General features: G+C 41.8%; 4 protein-coding genes across 9 annotated transcripts; 3 read left to right on the top strand and 1 right to left on the bottom strand.

Moving 5' to 3' along the window:
• Positions 1-521: 521 nt before the first annotated feature.
• Positions 522-6,117, bottom strand: maff (MAF bZIP transcription factor F). Of its 2 annotated transcripts, none has more exons than XM_078789000.1 (3): positions 5,921-6,117; positions 3,305-3,515; positions 522-3,032 (listed from the first exon to the last, which is right to left on the bottom strand). In XM_078789000.1, exons 2-3 carry the CDS (start codon positions 3,332-3,334, stop codon positions 2,589-2,591), a joined length of 474 nt encoding a protein of 157 aa, XP_078645126.1. In that variant the 5' UTR covers positions 3,335-3,515; positions 5,921-6,117; the 3' UTR covers positions 522-2,588. The 2 variants fall into 2 exon arrangements, with proteins under 2 accessions (XP_078645126.1, XP_057917572.1); XM_058061589.2 differs by having other exon boundaries at positions 3,305-3,390.
• Positions 6,118-6,559: 442 nt separating this feature from the next.
• Positions 6,560-8,687, top strand: tomm22 (translocase of outer mitochondrial membrane 22 homolog (yeast)). The gene is made up of 4 exons (XM_058061591.2): positions 6,560-6,888; positions 7,189-7,307; positions 7,881-7,998; positions 8,159-8,687. Exons 1-4 carry the CDS (start codon positions 6,802-6,804, stop codon positions 8,231-8,233), a joined length of 399 nt encoding a protein of 132 aa, XP_057917574.2. The 5' UTR covers positions 6,560-6,801; the 3' UTR covers positions 8,234-8,687.
• Positions 8,688-8,857: 170 nt separating this feature from the next.
• Positions 8,858-12,905, top strand: dmc1 (DNA meiotic recombinase 1). Of its 4 annotated transcripts, none has more exons than XM_058061583.2 (13): positions 8,858-9,228; positions 9,363-9,404; positions 10,154-10,300; positions 10,411-10,493; positions 10,590-10,642; positions 10,724-10,753; positions 10,832-10,904; positions 11,016-11,107; positions 11,502-11,575; positions 11,666-11,780; positions 12,059-12,119; positions 12,202-12,318; positions 12,400-12,905. In XM_058061583.2, the coding sequence occupies exons 1-13, from the start codon at positions 9,172-9,174 to the stop codon at positions 12,467-12,469; spliced, it is 1,014 nt and encodes a 337-aa protein (XP_057917566.2). In that variant the 5' UTR covers positions 8,858-9,171; the 3' UTR covers positions 12,470-12,905. The 4 variants fall into 4 exon arrangements, with proteins under 4 accessions (XP_057917566.2, XP_057917570.1, XP_057917565.2 ...); XM_058061587.2 differs by having other exon boundaries at positions 9,363-9,408; positions 10,712-10,753; positions 12,400-12,903; XM_058061582.2 differs by having other exon boundaries at positions 10,712-10,753; positions 12,400-12,902.
• Positions 12,906-13,165: 260 nt separating this feature from the next.
• gspt1 (G1 to S phase transition 1) lies at positions 13,166-20,546 on the top strand. 2 transcript variants are annotated; one of them, XM_058061581.2, is made up of 14 exons: positions 13,166-13,674; positions 13,902-13,946; positions 15,629-15,907; positions 15,996-16,029; positions 16,105-16,182; positions 16,926-17,106; positions 17,505-17,659; positions 17,734-17,874; positions 17,997-18,090; positions 18,555-18,635; positions 18,789-18,962; positions 19,033-19,122; positions 19,198-19,366; positions 19,430-20,546. In XM_058061581.2, exons 1-14 carry the CDS (start codon positions 13,479-13,481, stop codon positions 19,480-19,482), a joined length of 1,770 nt encoding a protein of 589 aa, XP_057917564.2. In that variant the 5' UTR covers positions 13,166-13,478; the 3' UTR covers positions 19,483-20,546. The 2 variants fall into 2 exon arrangements, with proteins under 2 accessions (XP_057917564.2, XP_078645125.1); XM_078788999.1 differs by lacking the exon at positions 13,902-13,946.
• The last annotated feature ends 101 nt before the right edge of the window (positions 20,547-20,647 follow it).

Raw genomic sequence — 20,647 nt, 5'->3', positions numbered from 1 at the left:
CTGAAGCCAAATTCAAGGTACAGTACTTTAGATATTAATTGGAACACCACTCCTAAAAATGAACAGACAACAGGAAATAGTTTTTAAAAAAAAGCATGTTTTAAGAAAATTTTCATTTTTCACAGATACTTTTTCTATTTAGGAAATATGTACTTCGTATAGAATCTCCAACCGTTCTGAGCACACTCTCCGTTGCCTCTCTTTTTATTTTCTTGGGGCCTCCACGAAGTTACATGGTTCACATTGCACACTGGGAAGTGGCAGTTGCAAAACAGGTGATTGCATTTAGGTGTATGATAAGAAACCAACTGGTGGACTTTGGACACTTTGGTGGACAATCTTGAGTCGCCTTGTCCCGCACTCGCACTCAACAGAAAGTTGGTAAGGGTACATAGTCAAATATATGATACATTTATTATAGTGCACGTTACGTTACCGTCTTTGTAATGTTCTGATGTAGCCTGAAAGTAATGGATCACATTTTGTACCGTTGCTGGGATCTGACAACCACAAAAGCACAATCTTTTTATGTACAATATGTACAACATTTATTATAATTAATATATAAAATAGATGATGTACTTCAATTTTCACAATAGAAAAAGTACAATAAATACAAAGACCATTTTTGTTTTGTATCACAAAACGTCCAGCACGATTTGACAAAGGTGAGACATTGGAAATATAGATACATGTTTTTAACCACACATATTCATACAGCTAAATATGAGCCTCCTATATTTGAATTATTTTCAAACACCAGTCTAATTGTTACAACGTCTTCTGATGAACTAAAGTACGACTCATTGCAGCTTTTTCAAGTGAATACCCAACTCTTCACACCTTGATTCTCTTTCTTTTCTACTTTCTTTTCCCATCATTCAATATCCATCTCCACAACCCGCCTATCTTCCTCTTCTCCTTTTCATGTAAGGTTCTCTTCAGCCTTCCTCATTTTTCCACACAAATAACAACAAAACAAAAAAACAATCATAGAAAAATAATATCCCTCCAAGAATCCACTATGGCAAGCCAGTACAAACATGGCAAAAACACACGTGCACAAATCATCACAGCAATATGGCCGTCGGCTTTGAGCATTTTTCTACATAGCTAATAATTCAACATTTTGTGAAGTAGAAATTGTTGTCACACATTACAAGAATTAGACACATGAATAACACCCCCCTCCCCGCCCCGCCCCCATTTGCCCTGACTATGGAAGTACTGAAAACATAGATAACATCACAGCACTCGTTAGCTTGTCAAAATATCTACCTTTAAATACAAATAAAATATAGAATATATCTCTGATAAATGTCACTCAACATTTGCGTCTCGACGGCACGTACAAACATTACAAATAAGAACACATAGATAGGAATGTGTGTAGAGGATTGGCCGCGTTTTTAACAACAACAAAAAAAAAAAGACCAACGCATGTTGGGGAGTCGAACGGATATGAGGAAGCCACACCGTGTGGAGCAAAAGTTACTGCACAGTAGGAACTGTAGGTGGACGTGAGACGTGTGCTATTTTGGATGATGGTGGACGGTCAGCAGGCGTTGTTGGATACCTCCTAGAAGTACTGAAGGCACTGTGTTGGTGTGCAACCAGTGGTACAAACCCTGAACATCACCCATCCACTGATGGGTCAAACTTTTGATAGCTTTTCTTTACTGTAAAAGTCACCTAAACCCCCCTTTCCCCCCCAAATTTCCAATATGCTCTGCTTTGAGGAAACGAGTCATGTGATCTTTTATGGGATATATAGGCCTCCATAACGACCCTGTTATGCCACTGATGCTGCGAATGAGCCGATATTGAAGTAACACGGAATGCAGAAGTTGAAATACTGCAGTTTTGGTCGCGTTACCAAAAGCAGAAGTGGACGAAGCTCTGCCCTTTTGGCTGCATAAAAAGCACCAGTGACACAGGTGTATTACTTGCACTATTGGGGGGTGTGCAGTCGCTTCAGTTACAGTTTGAACCCGTGCGGGTTGCGTATGTGTGTGGCGATAAATTAATAAATGTACAATACTAAGCAATCAACCATTAGATTTGTTGTTTTAATGACCATATACATTAGAGTGCTGAAGTACTGATAAGATTTTGTTAGCCGGTTAGCTGGCTGCTTCCTCGTTCATGGGGGGGGGGTGACGACCCATACTGAAGAAGTACAGTCAAAGACATGTATTTTTGTATTTATTACGAAAGAGGTCATAAACAACAGAGCTAGTGGTGGTCTAGTAAGACTTTTCATCAGTGCTCAGTGCCTCGCTCAAGTGACTTCATTGTAAACGTGAACTAAAAAAGTGAATGTTGGACAATATTAAGTAGCACGTACTTACACGGAGTTTGGGAAGAAGTTTGGCTGGTCCAAAGTGATGTCACATGTGCGCTCAAAAGGAACTAGTGACTCCTGTGTGTGGGCGAACGAGGCGTAGCGCTGAAGTTGAGTATTTTCCTACCCATGTTGTTCCTGTTTTTCCATTGTGTGTGTGTGTGTGTGTGTGAGAGCGTGTGAAGTGTGTGTATGTTTTTACTGACAAAACCCCCCCCCCACCCCACCAGTCTGTTTACAGAACCTAGGAAGGGTCCTGTTCCCTTTGTGGTTGAGGTTGTGGTGGACTCTTCACGATGGTGATGACAGAGGCGGTGTTGAGGCGCGGTGCCGTGGCCAGAAGGTTCCCGCCACCGGCCTCCAGGCCTCTGGCGAACCTCTGAAGCGCAGCCAAGCGTGCGCCCAGCCCCTCCAGCTCCTTCCTCATGCCAGCGTTCTCTGCCCCCAGTCGTTCCACCTCCCTCTGGAGCTCCATCTTCTGCTGCTCCAGGGCCTCGCGCTGGGAAACCCGCTTCACCCGGCAGCTGGCCGCGTAGCCCCGGTTCTTCAGGGTGCGCCGGCGCTGCTTCAGCTTCTGGATCTCCTCGCGCGACATGCCCCGCAGGTGGAGGTTGAGCTCCCGCACAGAGAGTGACATGAGCTCGCTGTCTGACAGGAAGGGCACATTCTCACCGCATTCCTGCTTCACCTGAATGAGAGGAAGCGTGGAGACAAAACAAGTACGTGAGAAGGAATGTGGCAGGAAGAGGAAAAGTCATGACTAATAGGAAGAAGGTGGAATTAGTTAGCAGTGTCACTTTGTACCGAAACACTACACACGCCGACCGATTGTCCATCTTGGTCCGATGTTAAATCATATTAACTCAGTTTTGAACAGACAAATCAGTGTCCAGTTTCCCATTTGTTTCCTCCTTACTGGGGAACATCTAATTCTAATATTGTTAGTTTTTTGTGTGCTACCTTCAGGGCTTTGCTGCTTCTCTCTGTCATGATGCCACTCTCGTCGGGTCCCCCCCCAAGCACCAGTCAATATAGATTCAGACACTCTGAAAAGAGAAATGTTACTTAAACATTTTTTTTAAAAAGCAATGTGATCACATGCCAGTCATGTTGTTTTGGTTCATCTCTGGTCTGACATTTATCGTCCACTCACAAGACCGCCAGTCATGCACTGCAGAGAAAAGGAGAAGCCACACGTCTTTCATTGTTCATTCTACAGACATGTGCTTCCATAGAGTTATGTGGTTTCAGATCAGAGAATGTTTTTTTTTTTTTTTTGAAGTGACGGGTGCTTTCGCTGTTGGCTGGCTTTGTAAGGAGGAAGTTACAAAGGCCTTGTTCTTGCTCAAAGCAGGTGTCCTAAGCAACACTTCCTCCTGTCAACATACTGCCAACGGTCCAAAGTTTTCCTTGTGAGAAAGCAGCTGTCCCGCAATTGGTCGGCTTTCGGTGGAATGCATGTCCTGTGTGTGTTCTACTCGTTCAGCCCACCTTCGCAAACCCCCGTCTAACTTTGCAACATTTTCAACAAGTCACTGCTGAATCACATGTTAGCCAAAACGCCACCCCTAGCATTTCAGCAGAAGACTGCACGCTGCACAGTCACAACATCAGCAATAATTGCAAGAGATTAACTTTGCAGATGCTTTCTTTGTTATGCCAAGTGCCACCACATAAAGATATTTATATATTGTTAGTATTTGTCGCTCCATTAGTCCTCAAAGTTATGGTGGCCCATATCTTATACGAGCACTATAGGGATGACGTTATTGATTAGATGCTTATTTAATGCTTACCAGCATTAAATGGCATGGTAATATTCCAGCATCATCACTTTACTGCCCATTGAGCTTCATGTTTATTTCTGGAAGATTTGTAAATATTTTGATGAAGAAAAGTCACAAACAAGCTGCAGATTTCGATTCAAGGTGCTGACTGATTCTCACTCAAGCAGTAGACATTCTCTCTAATTATTTACATACAACATAACCGCAACTATAAAACTACCCAAGCACATTTGTGCAACCTTAAGTTTAAGCTTTATGTGAAGAGTGCAGGAGAAAGGTTACTGTCATATCTAACAGTAAGTTCACAAAGGCAGTGTGACTTCCTCCATTCCTCTTAAGGTCAGTTGTTGGAGGGCGTGTGTGTGGGGGTGGTGGTGGTGGGGACTATGTCAGGTCACTGTCATGATGACTTTCAGGATTTACACAGGGACAGAAAAAGCCCACAGGCTCATAGTGGCGACAGCGTGGGCTACATAGCAACAATACCTTCTTTCATTGTGTGAAGGCTTCTAATTTTTCACTCTCATGCCGAGTTGAGAAGGAAGTGCACTGCGTGTGAAAGATGTGATTGTTAGAATACTTCCTCGTTGCTGTAAGGAGTCTTAAGAAAGCAGGCTGATTCTGCCCCACAATCACGATGTCAGTCAATGTTTGTATCAGTTGGGTGCAGGGTGAATATTTATAATCATTGTCTTGTATCTACAACATAAGGCAACATTTTAAAGAAAGGCCATAATGTGTTCACAATTTTATGCCCAATTTTTACAAATTTAAAAAAATGTGCTCAGTTATTACAATGTGTACTTTCACTTTCTTTTTCCAATAACTTGGCACATCGGGTGGGGTCAAAAGCATGTTTATTATTATTAGCCGCATGCAGTAATTGGTGGGTGTCCTCTAGTACATACAAAGTAGGGGAATCTAATTGGATATCAAAGTAATTTAATTAGTTTTTCCTTCTGAACAAATAGATAAACATCATGTGTAGGCTTCTAACTGTATACGCCAGGAAGGTCTATTCTTACAATATAAAAACCACAGTGGTCTGTAATTTGCATACAGTTGGTGGAATTTCCCGAAAAGCGGTGGGACGTGAAGTGGCCGCGACCACACTGGTGGACGAGTCTAAACTGACGACAGCGTCGTTTCGTAAAGTCATGGTGATTCAGCATTTGCTGTGCTCAGCTAAACCTCCCCGGTGCCCACAGTCAGTCAGAATCCAGGAAAACTATCGCCGATCCGCTTCTATATTTATCCATGGAGTGCGGGATATCCGTGTTTATTCTTGGCTAAAAATATCATTTTGGGGGGGCCTGCTAGATTACATGGTTACCAAACCCGAATGCAACAAGTGAACGCAACGCCGCTACGCGCGAGCAACAAATCAAAAAAATGACCGTGTAAGATTCTCAAATGCTCACTATGTAATATGGTGAACAATTATACAATATTTAAACACAAAACTGTTAAAATTGGGTATATTCTATGGTTACAAAATAGCTCCTAGGGAGCGGAGGTGGCCGGTTTAGGCAAAAGCGCCGCTGCTGTAGTAAACAGCCATCACGCTTACGTTTGCCACCCATTTTAGCATGACTGTAAATATTATGATTAAACACACATTTAGAGTAAAGATTTGAATGTTAAATAGAGTGATATAGTGCCGTTAGTATTAATAGGGAATCTAAATAATACACACAGTCTTAAAACATGCTAGTAATATGAGCTGTTAGCATATTTAGCATCAGCGGTTTCGGCTAAAGGAGATGAAAGTAAACAGCTGCCTACTCACTTGTCCTTGGGTTATTTGGTGGATAATATTCCCCCAGTGTTCAGTTATCGAACCATATACACCTTTCGGTGTCTGATATCTTCTAAAATGTGGAAATGTACCCGCTGTCGTGAACCGTGGCGACAAAATGTCAGTGCGCCTTTTCCCGGAATGACTTCGCTGCTCTCGGAGATGGGATTCTTTCATTCATAAAAAAAACACAAGCGACAATGACGTCAGGTCCAAAGAATGAGGGCGGAGTCATCTCCGCCCCCGCCGTGTACTCCTGGTGGATGTAAACAAGGAATCCTTGCGTTCCTCGTTCCACAACTAACCTTTTTTTTTGCCATTTCCCATCATGTCAAAAATACATTAAGTCAAGCATGCCCTCGTCACTGAACTTAACAATAAAAGCAGAATTATAGTATAGAAAATGTGTACTAAGTCTGTTATCATTTCTATTTTTTATAACATTATAGTTGGTAAAAATAAATCACTGGGTACTGATCTTTAACGAGTACATAACTTGGGTCCAAAAGAAAATTATATTCCAGAGGGGAACTCCGTGATGAAAAAACAAGTTATTTTTGTCAGTTGACGGTTGCTATAAGACAGCCCAGACACTAGATGGCGCTGTTTATTTGACGAAAAGTACTTACATGACCCCTATTCTGCTGACGTTAACCGACCCTGACGAGCTCACGCTTTCCTCCAGTGACCTCAGACTGTCGTTACAGAGATACACGCTGGTTAGCATTAGCCCTTTTGGATGATTTTTTAATCGTCGTTCGTTAAAAACGCACACAACTTGCTGAAGGTACTGCACCGTCTTAGTCATTGAGTTGTCGTACAGACGATAGAAACAAGAAGACATCGTAGGAACAGGAAAGACAGGGGGAGCCATGGCCGGAATCGATGAGCTTTCCCCCGCTGCGGGCCCGGTGTCGACCCGGCCCCCCGAGGACGAAATTGACGACGATGATGACGATGTGAGTTCCTAGTCATTCACTTGTAACACATATTTTTGTGCTATCTAGTCAATGTAAGTCAATGTAAAATACGTGGTTGGATTTGTAAGTCAAGTTAAAGTGCAGTTAGCATAGCTGCAGTAAAGCTAACAAGCTAGCTTGTTACTTGAGAAGAAGCTAGCAGGTGACGAGGATACAACATGACACACTATATGAAGGGGAATTATTAATGATATGTCCTTAGACATTCAAGTGAGCAAACTGTTAAGATGTAAAACTTTTTATCCCAGCTGTGACTCGGTTGGTGTGTTTCTCTTGTAGCTTGATGAGACCCTGGTGGAGAGGTTGTGGGGTCTGACAGAGATGTTTCCTGACACGGTTCGTACAGCTGCTGAGCTTTCTGCACAGTGCTCTGTCTCACTGGTCAAGAAGTTTTACAGGTACATTTTTATTTATTCCATATCTCCTTGTAGACACCATTTACTAGTCATGGGGCATTTCGAGAGCCAGTTCTTATGACTGGGGTCACTCGGGCATATTTAGTCATTTGGGGGCCCAAGCAAACCCAGCCATTGCGGTCCTCCACATCTATATAAAAGTTTTATTCTCACATCAACAGCTATCTGTCAGCTTGAGTTGCTAGTTGCATAGCCATGTTTGTATACCTCGCAAAAACTATTTTAAAAGTTAATGTTTATCATTTACTAATAAGTGTGTATGTCACCTATGTGACTCACACTGTGCACAGGATACACAAGGAACATATAAAATACAATAATAAACAAATAGAATATAATAAATAAAGGATACCATCTTTATTCTCTGATGTTTGTGGCAGTTGGCGGGCTTACACCAAGCATGTTCCCCTTTCTGAGCATTTGGCAACGTCTAATTTGAATATGATACACTAACCGATGATTTCCCCCCACCCACCCCATAATGTGTCGTACATCTGACATTGTTGGGTAATCTTCAAAATAGGAACTGTTCATGATCTCGTTGTCTTATTCTAGTTTCTCCCGCTCGGCCCTATGGGTGGGAACCACTTCATTCATGATCCTCGTGTTGCCTGTGGTGTTTGAGACGGAGCGACTACAGCTGGAGCAGCAGCAGTTACAGCAACAGAGACAGGTGACTGTGTATTGCAACAACCATCTACAAATATATTTTCATGTCTTTAGCACGGTTATTCCCATTGGGTGATGAGGGGAATGTGACTGCTGTCGTATATAAATCCATTGCCATGGATGTGTATTGTATTGTACATGGTTAACACATTGAACATTCTTAGATCCTCTTGGGACCCAACACTGGAATGTCTGGTGGGATGCCCGGCATGATGCCACCTGCACCGGGCAAAATGTGAAAAGCAGGAGAGACCCACTTCAACCTGAGATCTGGTGCCATGATAACGCGGGGTCGGGCCACAAGCGACTATGGAGAGACTATGAAGGGATGCAAAAGAACTACTGTAACAACAAACAAAAGAGGCCAAAGCACCACATTTGTCATGCAACCTTTAATGTCACTCCGTCGCTCTAGAATCGGCGAATTGAATGCAAAGAAAAGAATCAATTCTGACTGTCACTCTTTATTCCGTCATGCAGAGACTGATATTCAGGAGCACTGCTTCTATCTTTTTTTCTATACGTTAAGAAGGATATCATTTTAGCTATTGTGTAGTAAGGGAGTACAGGAAAAGATGAATGCATTCAATGGAGAAAAAAAGCGTCTGAAATGTGTCATTCTTTGAATCATTCCTTCACTTGTGAGTGTAGGATGTGTTAGAAGTCATGATAGGTGGAGTTATTACACTCAATATTCATTTATTGGACAAAAATAAACATATTGTTGAAGCTTCTTTTTTAAGGCTCATCACATGTTGCCTGTCTGTAACATTGTTGAAAACATTGTTCCAGAAAATGACCATGAGAGCACATGTATATATATATTCTTTCACACTTCCAAAAATAAGTGAATTTTGTGGGTTCCGGTCCAGGAAGTAAGAACTTTTCTCCGGCATCTGAACTCGTGATAGAGGACCTCAGCCGTTAGTAAGGAAGCACAAATTCCAATTTTCATTGAACCTATCATGAGCTTGAAGTTCCCGCCACTCAGGACAATGAACTTGATGAGTGCTGCTAAGATATTGAGCTGCGTTTTAGGCTTTACTAATGTTGCTTTTGCTACACTTAGACCAAATAATAGCTTTCTTTTCCCGTGCTTTTTCTTTTTTTTATTTAGAAATATTACAACTGCTAAAGCAGAGGCAAGGCTAGCTAAACATAGCATTTAGCTTTCAAAATGAAAATGTCAGAGGATCAAGTTGTTGAAGATGACGCTACATTTCATGACGACGAGGTAAGAAATGAAATCTATCAGCTCCTTTGTTGTTTATTTTTGACTCTTAAACCTGGATGCCAACTACACATTTTTCTAGCTAAGTTTACTGTCAAAAACGGCCATAACACCCATTTTTGTGTCCTTATTAACAGTCGTTTTTCCAAGACATCGACCTCCTGCAGAAACATGGCATCGTGAGTAAGCAGGGCCGCCATATTGGGGGAATTAAGACTGACTGGACCCTGACTGAAGGTGGGGGGGCGAGAATAGAGACGTGGTGCCAACAGCTGACTAAGGGGGGCCAAATGTCATTTTATTTTTCATGGGGCCCAGAATTAGGTAAACACTCGCTGCACCATTCTGCATAAAATGTGAATTGTGATTTTCTTGCTTAGAACTAAGATGACATGTATATTTTTTTTCACATACATACACCATATGTTCAGGGAAATCTTTTGTTTGAAAGCATTTATTATGTCATTATTACTATTAGATTCCTTTTTGGCTTGTTCTGCTTTCAAGAAACTTGTAGTGGACAGTTTTTAAAAAAATGAATAGAAAGTAAAATAATCCATCAAATCAAAAACACGCTCACTCCACAGTACATTCATGCATGTAATAAAGACAATAGTGAAAATAAAATTTAATTATGAGGTATTTGGTGAATGATTGCCATTGTATTTAAGGCGACTGGCTTGTGAGGCTCCCTCAGGCCAAAGTGAGGGGAAGCATCGGCTGTCATCGAAACAGCAATGCAGTCTGAGTCCTTGAATAAAATGGCAGCATTTGTCAATTTTTTTTTACCTCAATATTTTTAGAAATTAGTGTGCAAGTTAGGATTTTTTTTGTGTGCATCCCAAGCAAGTGCAATTAACTCTTCGATTCCCATCCTAAATAGTTATATGTGAGATGTCTATCCTTCTCTTGTTGTCTGTCACCACAGAATATGGCAGATATCAAAAAGCTCAAGTCAGTGGGCATCTGCACTGTTAAGGGAATCCAGATGACGACTCGCAGGGCTTTGTGCAACGTTAAGGGGTTGTCGGAAGCAAAAGTGGAAAAGATCAAGGAGGCTGCTGGAAAAATGCTGGTAAATTCCCCTAAATTGCTATTTTATTTTTGCATCACTCTGCACAGGGCATTTGGTTTGACCTCTTGTATTTGATGTGACCTTGTTGGATAATTCTCTTTACCTTACAGAATGTTGGGTTCCAGACTGCCTTTGAGTACAGCGCCAAGAGGAAGTTGGTTTTCCACATAACAACTGGCAGTCAGGAGTTTGAGTTAAGAGTGACTTTGTAATCTGGCTGGTGAAAATATGCAAATTGGATAGCAAACCTGGTATTTTACAGTCAGGCGCTATGCTTGTGTCTCTGCAGTAAACTGCTGGGTGGAGGGATAGAGAGCATGGCCATCACAGAGGCCTTTGGTGGTGAGAGATGTCTCTTGATGACGCTGTTTTATTATTTTCAACTTTAACAAACATGACCTTACCCTGCAGAGTTTCGTACAGGAAAAACACAGCTCTCCCACACACTCTGTGGTGAGTAAGACATCTTTTTGGAGAACGGTTGCTATAGCAACAATCAAATACAACAGATGCTATGTTGTTTTTGCCCAGTCACCGCTCAGCTGCCAGGAGAAGATGGCTACTCAGGTGGCAAGGTCATCTTCATGGACACAGAGAACACCTTGTATCCTCACGCTGAAAAACGAGAGAACTGTTTTCTTGTTTACTCGGCTCGTAATGTGTGTTTATTCTGTTCTAATTTGCTCCTATTACCCTTAATTCTGTATGGTTCTAGTCGCCCAGACCGACTGAGAGACATTGCGGACAGGTTTAACGTGGACCATGATGCCGTCCTTGACAACGTGCTTTATGCTCGGGCCTACACTAGTACGGACATGTCTTAATAATGGGAAATTAGTTGATTCATGTTGGGGCTATTTAACAACCAGTTAGTCGTGTCGTTCACAATGTATCTTCATTCCATTGCAGCCAATTGATCATGTCCTTCCCTAATTTGTAAGAATTTAGAACAATTTTTTAAAAAGTATTTTATGAAATAATTTTTCAGAAGCCGCAACAGGAGATAAATTCTGTCTGAATTTGATTCTACAAATCAATAGGTGTCCAATTGCTATCAATGTAATGAGTTTAGGAAGTTTTATATTTAGTTTTGAAATATGCTGGATTTAATGCTTGACCATCAAACAGAATAAGTTCATGTCTAAATGTAGACCACATATATGACAATGCTGCTTCCAGACATTCACCTCTTCTACCGCAGGTGAACATCAGATGGAACTGTTGGACTTCGTAGCAGCCAAATTCCATGAAGAAGGAGGAGTCTTCAAGCTTTTGGTAAAGAGCAGAGCAAGGTTTCTGGGACGAGGGATGAGCTGTGTGAAATGTGTCATTTCCATTGTTTCTTCCTCCTCGTATGCTCATCAGATCATTGACTCCATCATGGCTCTGTTCAGAGTGGACTTCTCGGGCCGAGGAGAGTTGGCCGAGAGGCAGCAGAAGCTGGCCCAGATGCTCTCCAGGCTGCAGAAGATCTCCGAAGGTCTGAACCATAACTGTCTCTTCTTAGTTGTACATACAACCTACCGGTACTTGTGTATCCTGCAATTATATAATTAGATGAGTGATGGTTCTTTGATGATGTTGATGTGACAACACTGCAAAACATGTATTCAAGTGGACAGGTTTCATAAGATCCTCAACAGTCTTGGATGCTTGTAAACTATTCATTCATTTGTTCATATAAAATGACAACTATTTCCTAGTTGTAATAAAAAGTACAGGTGATGGTGAGGTTCTTGACGTGTTTTTGTCTTAAAGAGTACAACGTTGCTGTGTTCATGACCAACCAAATGACAGCTGATCCTGGTGCAGGAATGACGTAAGACATCACACGTTCGCTTCTCATTTGGCCAAACATTGTTCAAAGTTTTGATGAAGCAATTTTATTTATCCCATGTTAGATTCCAAGCTGATCCCAAGAAGCCGATTGGCGGTCATATCCTGGCTCATGCCTCCACCACGCGGTTAAGCTTGAGGAAAGGACGAGGAGAGCTCAGAATTGCCAAAATATTTGATAGGTATTTTGTTTTATGAGATTGGAAGTCAGTTTGTGAATGTCTTCCCCTGTATACATTCTTCTTTTTTTTTATTCCTTACAGTCCTGATATGCCAGAGAACGAGGCCACTTTCGCCATCACCGCCGGAGGAATTGATGATAGTAAAGAGTGATGGATAAAGAGCTAAGTTACACATTCTAAGCACAGTTAGCTGTTCTACTTATAGTGATCTAAAGCAGTCAAGTTCCATTTTTAGCACAGTTAGCTTCAGTCTTTAATTCATTTAAGGCATTTTTTACTATTTATTCATCCGGTTCACATACATGTGTAGGCGTATTGAAGGTGAGTTTCTCAAAGTAGTGTTTACAATATTTATTCCATTCATTGTCATATGGTTTGTCAGATGTTGAAGATGATGAAGTATAGATGTTTTGCATTATTGCATTTAAGGTGAGCTTTCAAGATCACTGAATGATTTTCCTTTAATTTGTTGATTGTGATTAAAATTAGAACTAGAACATTTTACACCATAAATATTAGTCCTACATTTATATTATCTACATATTTAGATTCCTTGACCGTGAAAACATACCATTGGCAATTGGATTCCTAATTATATCAATTTTACTTAAGTCGTTATTCACAAAAATCACATTTTCCATAATCACATTTTTCTTCTGGATCTAGCTCCATAGTGTTTGAAGATATAACAAATCTGTTGTAGCAATATCAACAGAATACAAATTCAATTGCATACAATTGTCAGTAATGTAAGATAACTAAACAAAAGCAAAACCATTTGCCTCTCATTGAAATCCTTTGGATTTTGACTTTCGATAACGTAACAATATGAACACATCAAAAGATATTGAACTCATTGTATAAGACCCAATACTGATACTACTCCCGATGTCGGTATTTGTATCGATCCTCCCCCACCCTCCAGTCAGCAGGAGATCATTGCTGACCTCCAGCGGTGAGTGTTGGACATGCATGCCTCAACCCCAGCTCCTGTCATGCGAGCTGGTCCATATGCTTGTCAAAGCAGCATAGCAATGGGGAGTTCACCAACTGCAGTGCTGTTGAAACATACTACTAACTGAACACTTCAAAACAAAAACAGAAAAACCTACCAGCTCTTATCGGCAGAGGATAGCTTGTCAACGCCGGTGAACGAAGGCATGGACCCGAAAGACACAGCTCCGGATTCGTGGGAGCTGGAGGAAGATGCCGAGGCCCCGGCCACCGCGTCGGATCTCCCGGGCGCTTTCGCCGCACTCAACGTCAACGCCAAGCCGTTCGTCCCCAACGTCAACGCTGCGGTGTTTGTGCCCAGCTTCCTTCAAACCACCACGCCGGAAACACCTCCTTCTGACGGTAATGTTCCATGAAGGGTTGACAACTATTTGGAAGTTAGCCTAACTTGCTAACTATCTTGCTAACGCAGCTAACTTAGCTGTCACTCCCCACGTTAAAGTTGTGTGTCGTCACAAGCTAGAGCTGATTCATTGCTAAGTAACGCTAACCGGGAAATGTAAAAACATCACAATATTGTGTGGGGAAAAATACGAATGAAAGCTAAAAAAAATGTTCTCTCCCTTAAGGTGCCCCTGATTCAGTTGGCACTATGGAGGTGGCAGAAACAGTTGGTATGTATCCAGTACAGTGAACACGTGTGTCCAAACTGCGGCCCGGGGGCCATTTAGTGGCTCAGCTCGTTTAAAAATAAAATTAAAAACAACATGGATTCACGTTTGCGTTGTCACCTACAACACAAAGCTAAGATGTGGGTGTTTTGTTCACATAGGTGAGAAAGTGGTGTGAAAAGAATGTTTGCCTCAAATAACTTAAGAAAAGCTAGACACAAAACCTAAATAACAAATCAAGACCCTAACAATGAAACTTTTGATGAAGGGGGAAGAAAAATCCAAACCTACAAGGTCCTGTGTGAAAAAATGAAACCTAATAACTGGTTTGACTACCCTTCACAGCAACAACTGCAATAAAGCGTCTGTGATAACATGCTATGAGCCTCCTACATCTTTGCCGGATTTTTGTAATTCGGCCACGTTGGAGGGTTTTTGAGCATGAACTGCCTTTTTGAGGTCATGCCACAGCATCTCGATAGGATTGCGGTAAGGACTCCTGACTAGGCCAATCCAAAGTCTTCATTTAGTTTTTCTTCAGCCATTCAGAGGTGGACTTGCTGGTGTGTTTTCAATCATTGTCCTGCTGCAGAACCCAAGTTTCGTTCAGCTGGAGGTCAGGAACACATGGCAGACATTGGTAGACAGCACAATTAATGGTTCCATTTGTCACAGCAAGTCTTCCAGGTCCTTAGCCCAGACCATCACACTACCACTAGATTGTTTTTTTTGTGTTCAGTTGTGTTGTCATTGACTAATATTTAAATTTGTTTGATGATCTGAAACATTGAAAAAAACAGGAAGGAGGTAAACACTTTCTCATAAATGACCCCTGCATGCTCCAATTTCTGTATATGCCCCTGATCGTGACTGAATGAACTGTAAACAGTGTGTGCATGCACTCGCAGCCATGTTTGTAACACCAAACTCACCAGGAATGCTAGTAGGCTGACGTCTTCTTTTACTTGCCGGGCCTTATTTGGAATGCTGGCATTGGTGAACCCACTAGTACTTCCTTTGAGAATGATATGATGCAACTTCACTGTGCCATAGATGGACGTCCCTGTGGACCCACACTGGCCTTTTAGGCTTGAAATTGGTCACTCTTAAAAATGTGCCTTCCAAGTTGGATATGTCCCAAATCATGGGAAAATCAAGGTGCTATTGATACTCACTGTCAATGGGTAGCATATTATTATTTGTTTTGTGCATGATTTTAGCTGTTTGTAAATGTAGCAGATAAGTGAATTTCAATATCTTAGGTATTTATTTTGATATGTAGTGTGCTTTTGCAGTTATTAACTATAAATGATAAAACACTGGTCAACATATTTTGCAGTCGAGCAAAAATGGGGCAAATATGATGAAATGTTGGCAGAAAGAGTACCACGCACTACCCAGCATGCCTTGCGGCGGGAGTATATCAGTGTTTTTTTTTGGTGCATACATATTTGTATGCCCACATGGTGCAGTAGGTATGTTGCGTCACATGTCTGTTGATGTGTTCGTATCCAACTATTATGGCGACTGAAGCATGCAAGTCATGTTGCCAGCTATAACTTCAATGTTAAAGGTTTAAAGGATTAAGACAGTTGGCAGGCGTTATGTCTCCATCGGGCTGCAGTTTGCCACCCCTTGACAACAAGTGTGCCAATATTAACTGTAGTTGCCGTGTTTGTTTGCAGCTCCGTTGGAGAACGGCGGCTCAGAGGCAGACGTTTCTGCGGAGGAAGTGACGTGGGAGCAAAACGACGGCGAGCCAGGCGGAGGCGGAGGGAAGGAGGACCTGGTTGCTTCAGGGGATTGTCAGCCGTATGCTGAGAGTAAGGAGGAGGAGGATGATGATGAGGAGATGATGATTATGGAGGAGGAAGAGGAGGAAATACCCGTGCCTAAAGTGGCGCCTTTGACGCCGGACGCCCCCAAGAAAGAACATGTGAACGTCGTCTTCATCGGTCACGTGGGTGCGTCTGATTTGCGTCGTCACACCTTCAAAGCTGACTTGACAATGACAGTTTGACCTGATAACCCTGATTTTTATTTGACTGGCAGATGCTGGCAAATCAACTATTGGAGGACAGATCATGTGAGTGAAGATTTTTCATCGGGATTTTAAAGTCATTTGCAATGAGACTCTGGAATTTGTGCTATTTTCTCTTAGGTATTTAACTGGAATGGTGGAGAAGCGAACTTTGGAAAAATATGAAAGGGAAGCCAAAGAAAAGAATCGAGAGACATGGTGAGGTTGTGGAGTTTATTTTGTAGTAGGGTTATGCAAAAGCGACTCAACCCATTGTTTTGAATTTGGTGCATATCTGGATAAAAATACGAGGAGAGGAGTTCATTTTCTCCTTTTGTAGTTCCTCCCTTGCCCATCTGATCCGTCTGCCAGTTCCTAGCATCTTACGTCATTGGCCATGAATCACAAAGGAGCCTGCCAACTGACAAACAAAATTGTGGTTCTCCGTGTTTTTTTTTTCCCTTTGAGTCACAATGAAACCACTCGTTTGAACTGTAATGTAAACAAGGTCAGAAATAGATGTACTTTTTTTCATACCAGGCCATATCTGTGTTAGGCTGGTGTGTTTGTCATAAGTAATTGATTCCAGACATTTTGCAAAGTAGGATTCCTTTTTTCATAAAGCATAGAAAACGCATTCCCCACCGTCTAAATACGATCTTTAACACTATTAAAGCCCTTTAGAGATGAAATAACACCCCTATAGTCACCTTTAAAGTCATATTACACAACATAGTAGACATAGTATTGACTCACACGTTATACTTTGGAGACCTTCTTGTAGTGTGTAATGTAATATATCGTAGCGTTCTTCGATGTTCTTTTAAAGTTTTATAATTAAAACTCATTTTTCCATGTTATGACACATCAAAATTATGCCACTCGGGAGCAAAAGTTGGACATTTTGCCACTTGAACCATGTCGTCGTTGCAGTCTTTATGTCAATCACACGGCGCATGCAGGTACCTGTCGTGGGCTCTGGACACAAACCAGGAGGAGCGAGACAAAGGGAAAACGGTGGAGGTTGGAAGGGCGTACTTTGAGACGGAGAAGAAACACTTCACCATCCTAGACGCTCCTGGGCACAAGAGTTTTGTCCCCAACATGATTGGAGGAGCGTCACAAGCTGACCTGGCCGTTCTGGTGAGATGGACGCAGATGTTGCTCACCTTTGTTGACACTTGTCCACTGCTTCACGCGTGTTTGTCTTTTCTGTGGGTGTGATTCCATTCTTCTATCTATTGGGAATGATAACTACCACCTTGCATGATATTAATAAACAGAAAGACTCAGAATAATCCACTAAATGAAAGTCATTCACAGGCACATGCAGACTCTGGCAACATAGATAATTAATGTGTTCTCTCCTTACGCCAGTTTTTAATCATAATTGCCGCCTTGCACAGGAGAAATTAATAAAACAACTGCAACCCAAATGATTGCAAGGCAGTGTGAATGCAGGCCTTAATGTTTGTTTGTTTGTTTGTTTGTTTGTTCCGAATCCAACTTTTCATGTTTATGTTCTTACTCTTTTGCATCAGGTGATCTCGGCAAGGAAGGGCGAGTTCGAGACCGGCTTTGAGAAAGGCGGACAGACTCGGGAACACGCCATGCTGGCTAAAACAGCAGGCGTTAAACATCTCATTGTTCTGGTCAACAAGATGGACGACCCCACAGTCAACTGGAGCCTCCATCGGTGAGTTTAGCGGGGTTGATTTCTTAAACAGCAGCGATGTAAATATGAGCGTTTCTGTTTTCTATACCGTGCAGGTATGAGGAGTGTAAAGAGAAGCTGGTGCCATTTCTAAAGAAGGTGGGCTTCAATCCCAAGAAGGACATCTACTTTATGCCTTGCTCTGGACTCACAGGTGCCAACCTCAAGGACCCCCTACCTGAATGCCCCTGGTACACGTAAGTGAGCGTGATGACCTCATCAAATCATACCAACAATTGTTCAGACTCATCACCCGTGTCGACTGCAGTGGACGTCAGCTGCCTTCAAATTCCTAATGATCCCTTTTGCTGTTTACCAGGGGGTTGCCATTTATTCCCCACTTGGATAGTTTGCCAAACTTCACCAGATCCAGCGACGGCCCGGTCAGGCTACCTATTGTAGATAAGTATAAGGTCAGCAAACCTGCGTCGGTTTGGTTGTTTGTCGCGTGAGACACCTGAATGAAATTCCTTTCTCCTCTTCCTGTGATTATGCAAGAACTTTTATAGAGATGACACATTTGTTAATCACGTTTTTGCTGTGCATAATATGTAATTACTTTTTAGAAACTCCATCAATGTTTTATCCCAAACTTGCTTAGTGAAGGGAATACGTACAGGATGTTTTCTCCAGGTACTCCGGTTTCCTCCCACATTCCAAAAACATGCTAGGTTAATTGGCCACTCCAAATTGTCCATAGGTATGAATGTGAGTGTGAATGGTTGTTTGTCTATATGTGCCCTGTGATTGGCTGGCCACCAGTGTACCCCGCCTCTCGCCCAAAGTCAGCTGGGATAGGCTCCAGCACCCCCCGCCACCCTAATGAGAATAAGCATTATAGAAAATAATAATGAAAATAATTCCCGTTTGTGTTTAGGACATGGGTACAGTAATTCTCGGGAAGCTGGAGTCCGGCTCGATCAGCAAAGCCCAGCAGCTGGTCATGATGCCAAACAGGGTAAGATTTGTTCTCTTTCTGTGGATCAGACACAATCTGGGAATGTAAGGAATCCTACTTTACGGAAATTAATTTACCACGATTGAGTCCGGAACCATTTAACCACGCTAAATGAGGCATTAATGATATCTAATATAATGTATGTTATTTCAGCATATAGTTGAAGTTTTGAGCCTCCTCAGTGATGAAGTGGAGACAGATGATGCAGGTCCTGGGGAGAACCTAAAGATGAGGCTCAAAGGCATAGAAGAAGAAGAGATCCTGCCTGGTTTCATCCTATGCAGCCCCGACAACCTCTGCCATACCGGACGCACCTTTGACGCTCAGGTGACACGTCTTACCGAAATGTTTGCACTTAAAGGAAATAAGAAATGACCTATTGCCCTTTCTTTTTCAGATCGTCATCATTGAGCACAAATCCATCATCTGTCCTGGTTACAATGCAGTCCTTCACCTCCATACCTGCATTGAGGAGGTGCAGATCTCAGTAAGTTCCTGCCCTTTTTTTTTCAGTCATTTGTTTGTTTAATGCGGACCTTTTTAATCCCAATCCTCATTGCAGGCCCTAATCTGTATGGTGGACAAGAAGACGGGAGAGAAAAGTAAAATACGACCACGATTTGTTAAGCAGGACCAGGTTTGTATTGCCAGGTTCCGGGCAGCAGGAGTCATCTGCATGGAGACGTTCAAGGACTTTCCTCAGATGGGACGATTCACGCTCCGAGATGAAGGTAAAGGACACTTTCCTATCAATTCATGTACATTTGACTTTAAGATGATCTCCCTCCGACCAGGCAAAACCATCGCCATCGGCAAAGTGCTGAAGCTGATACCGGAAAAGGACTAAATGCAACAATGGCCAAATATGCGAAGTTGTTCTGCTTGTCACCAGAGGAGAAACGTTACCACAGCTACCAGTCTCTCACGTACAACCGTGCTGAAGAAAAGAACATCCAAGGGAAAGAGGGAATTAATCCTGTCAAATGAGACTGGATCCGTTTTTACGATGAACTATCTAAAGAGAAAGAGAGAGACAAAAAAAAAAAGGTCCAGTGTCAGCGTTCTCATATTGAGAGCTCCAATGCCACTAATGTAGCTTACATGAATCAAAACACTGTAGGCTGTCCACACTACTATGGATACCGTGTTGCTAAGGGGGGATTCTGCTAAGTGACTTTAGGTATCACCTATTATTTAAAGCAGCCGTATCACTTTGGCTAAACCAGACTTTCAGCTTAAAATGTGCTATGAAAGCACCGCCCCATTTGTTGAAAACCCAGTGATATGCTGGATATGCTAATTCAAGCAGCACTACAACATTCCCCAATCAAATTATCCATGGAGATAGATTGTCAAGTGAGGGAATTCGTCAGGATTAAAATGCAATATGAAATATGAATTGGGCCCATGTTGGCATGTATAAGTCACATCAGACCTTGCGAGTACTCACCCTGTCGGTGTTTTTATATTACAATATTTTCTGGAGGAATAAGCACTCTGATGCATCAGTTGAGTTAAAAATAACTTAAAAAAGTTGTCACTAAGTCGCAACAAAACAGGTCAACACTGCCACCTAGTGGTCATTGCTAAGTACAGCATAGTACTTGTATGTTACAGATAATGAGTATAATTGATGAAGTCTTTATTGTCATTGTACAGTGAAAGTAGATTTGAAACTGAAGCTGTTGTCACTTTTGCAGAATACTCCCTAAAAGCAGGAAATAACTACAGAATAATTTTGTCTCCTTCAAAACAAGTCATGCAATTCTAATTTGATAATCCATTGGACGTTTTATATTTTAAGTGTTGCTGTACCACCAGCATTAGTTTGGTTTCTCTCACACACTACTGATGAACAAACAAACATGTTGCATATTCAACATCTAAAAAAATAAATAAATGATGACGCTAGATTGGAAACGTGTTCTTGTTTTCTTCTACTGAAGTTATCAGTGTGAAAGTCACAATTTAACTTTCTGACATGTATAAACATTGTTAATAACAATTACGTA

This window comes from Doryrhamphus excisus, linkage group LG2 (genome assembly GCF_037039965.1).
Source record: "Doryrhamphus excisus strain RoL-2023G ecotype Guam linkage group LG2, RoL_Dexc_Guam_v1.1, whole genome shotgun sequence".
NCBI lineage: Eukaryota > Metazoa > Chordata > Actinopteri > Syngnathiformes > Syngnathidae > Doryrhamphus > Doryrhamphus excisus.
Note: the sequence above shows the minus strand (reverse complement) of the source record. Positions and strands in the feature narration are given on the sequence as shown.

Coding starts and splice junctions, on each gene's coding strand:
- dmc1 (XM_058061582.2), top strand. CDS start 9,172: ATGAAAATGTCAGAGGATCAAGTTGTTGAAGATGACGCTACATTTCAT. Junction 9,405..10,153: donor TCCTGCAGAAACATGGCATC/GTGAGTAAGCAG, acceptor CTGTCACCACAG/AATATGGCAGATATCAAAAA. Junction 10,643..10,711: donor CATCACAGAGGCCTTTGGTG/GTGAGAGATGTC, acceptor CTTACCCTGCAG/AGTTTCGTACAGGAAAAACA.
- gspt1 (XM_058061581.2), top strand. CDS start 13,479: ATGGACCCGAAAGACACAGCTCCGGATTCGTGGGAGCTGGAGGAAGAT. Junction 13,947..15,628: donor GGAGGTGGCAGAAACAGTTG/GTATGTATCCAG, acceptor GTTTGTTTGCAG/CTCCGTTGGAGAACGGCGGC. Junction 19,123..19,197: donor TTGAGGAGGTGCAGATCTCA/GTAAGTTCCTGC, acceptor TCCTCATTGCAG/GCCCTAATCTGTATGGTGGA.
- maff (XM_078789000.1), bottom strand. CDS start 3,334: ATGACAGAGAGAAGCAGCAAAGCCCTGAAG. Junction 3,033..3,304: donor GAAGCAGCAAAGCCCTGAAG/GTAGCACACAAA, acceptor CCTCTCATTCAG/GTGAAGCAGGAATGCGGTGA.
- tomm22 (XM_058061591.2), top strand. CDS start 6,802: ATGGCCGGAATCGATGAGCTTTCCCCCGCTGCGGGCCCGGTGTCGACC. Junction 6,889..7,188: donor TTGACGACGATGATGACGAT/GTGAGTTCCTAG, acceptor TTTCTCTTGTAG/CTTGATGAGACCCTGGTGGA. Junction 7,308..7,880: donor CTGGTCAAGAAGTTTTACAG/GTACATTTTTAT, acceptor GTCTTATTCTAG/TTTCTCCCGCTCGGCCCTAT.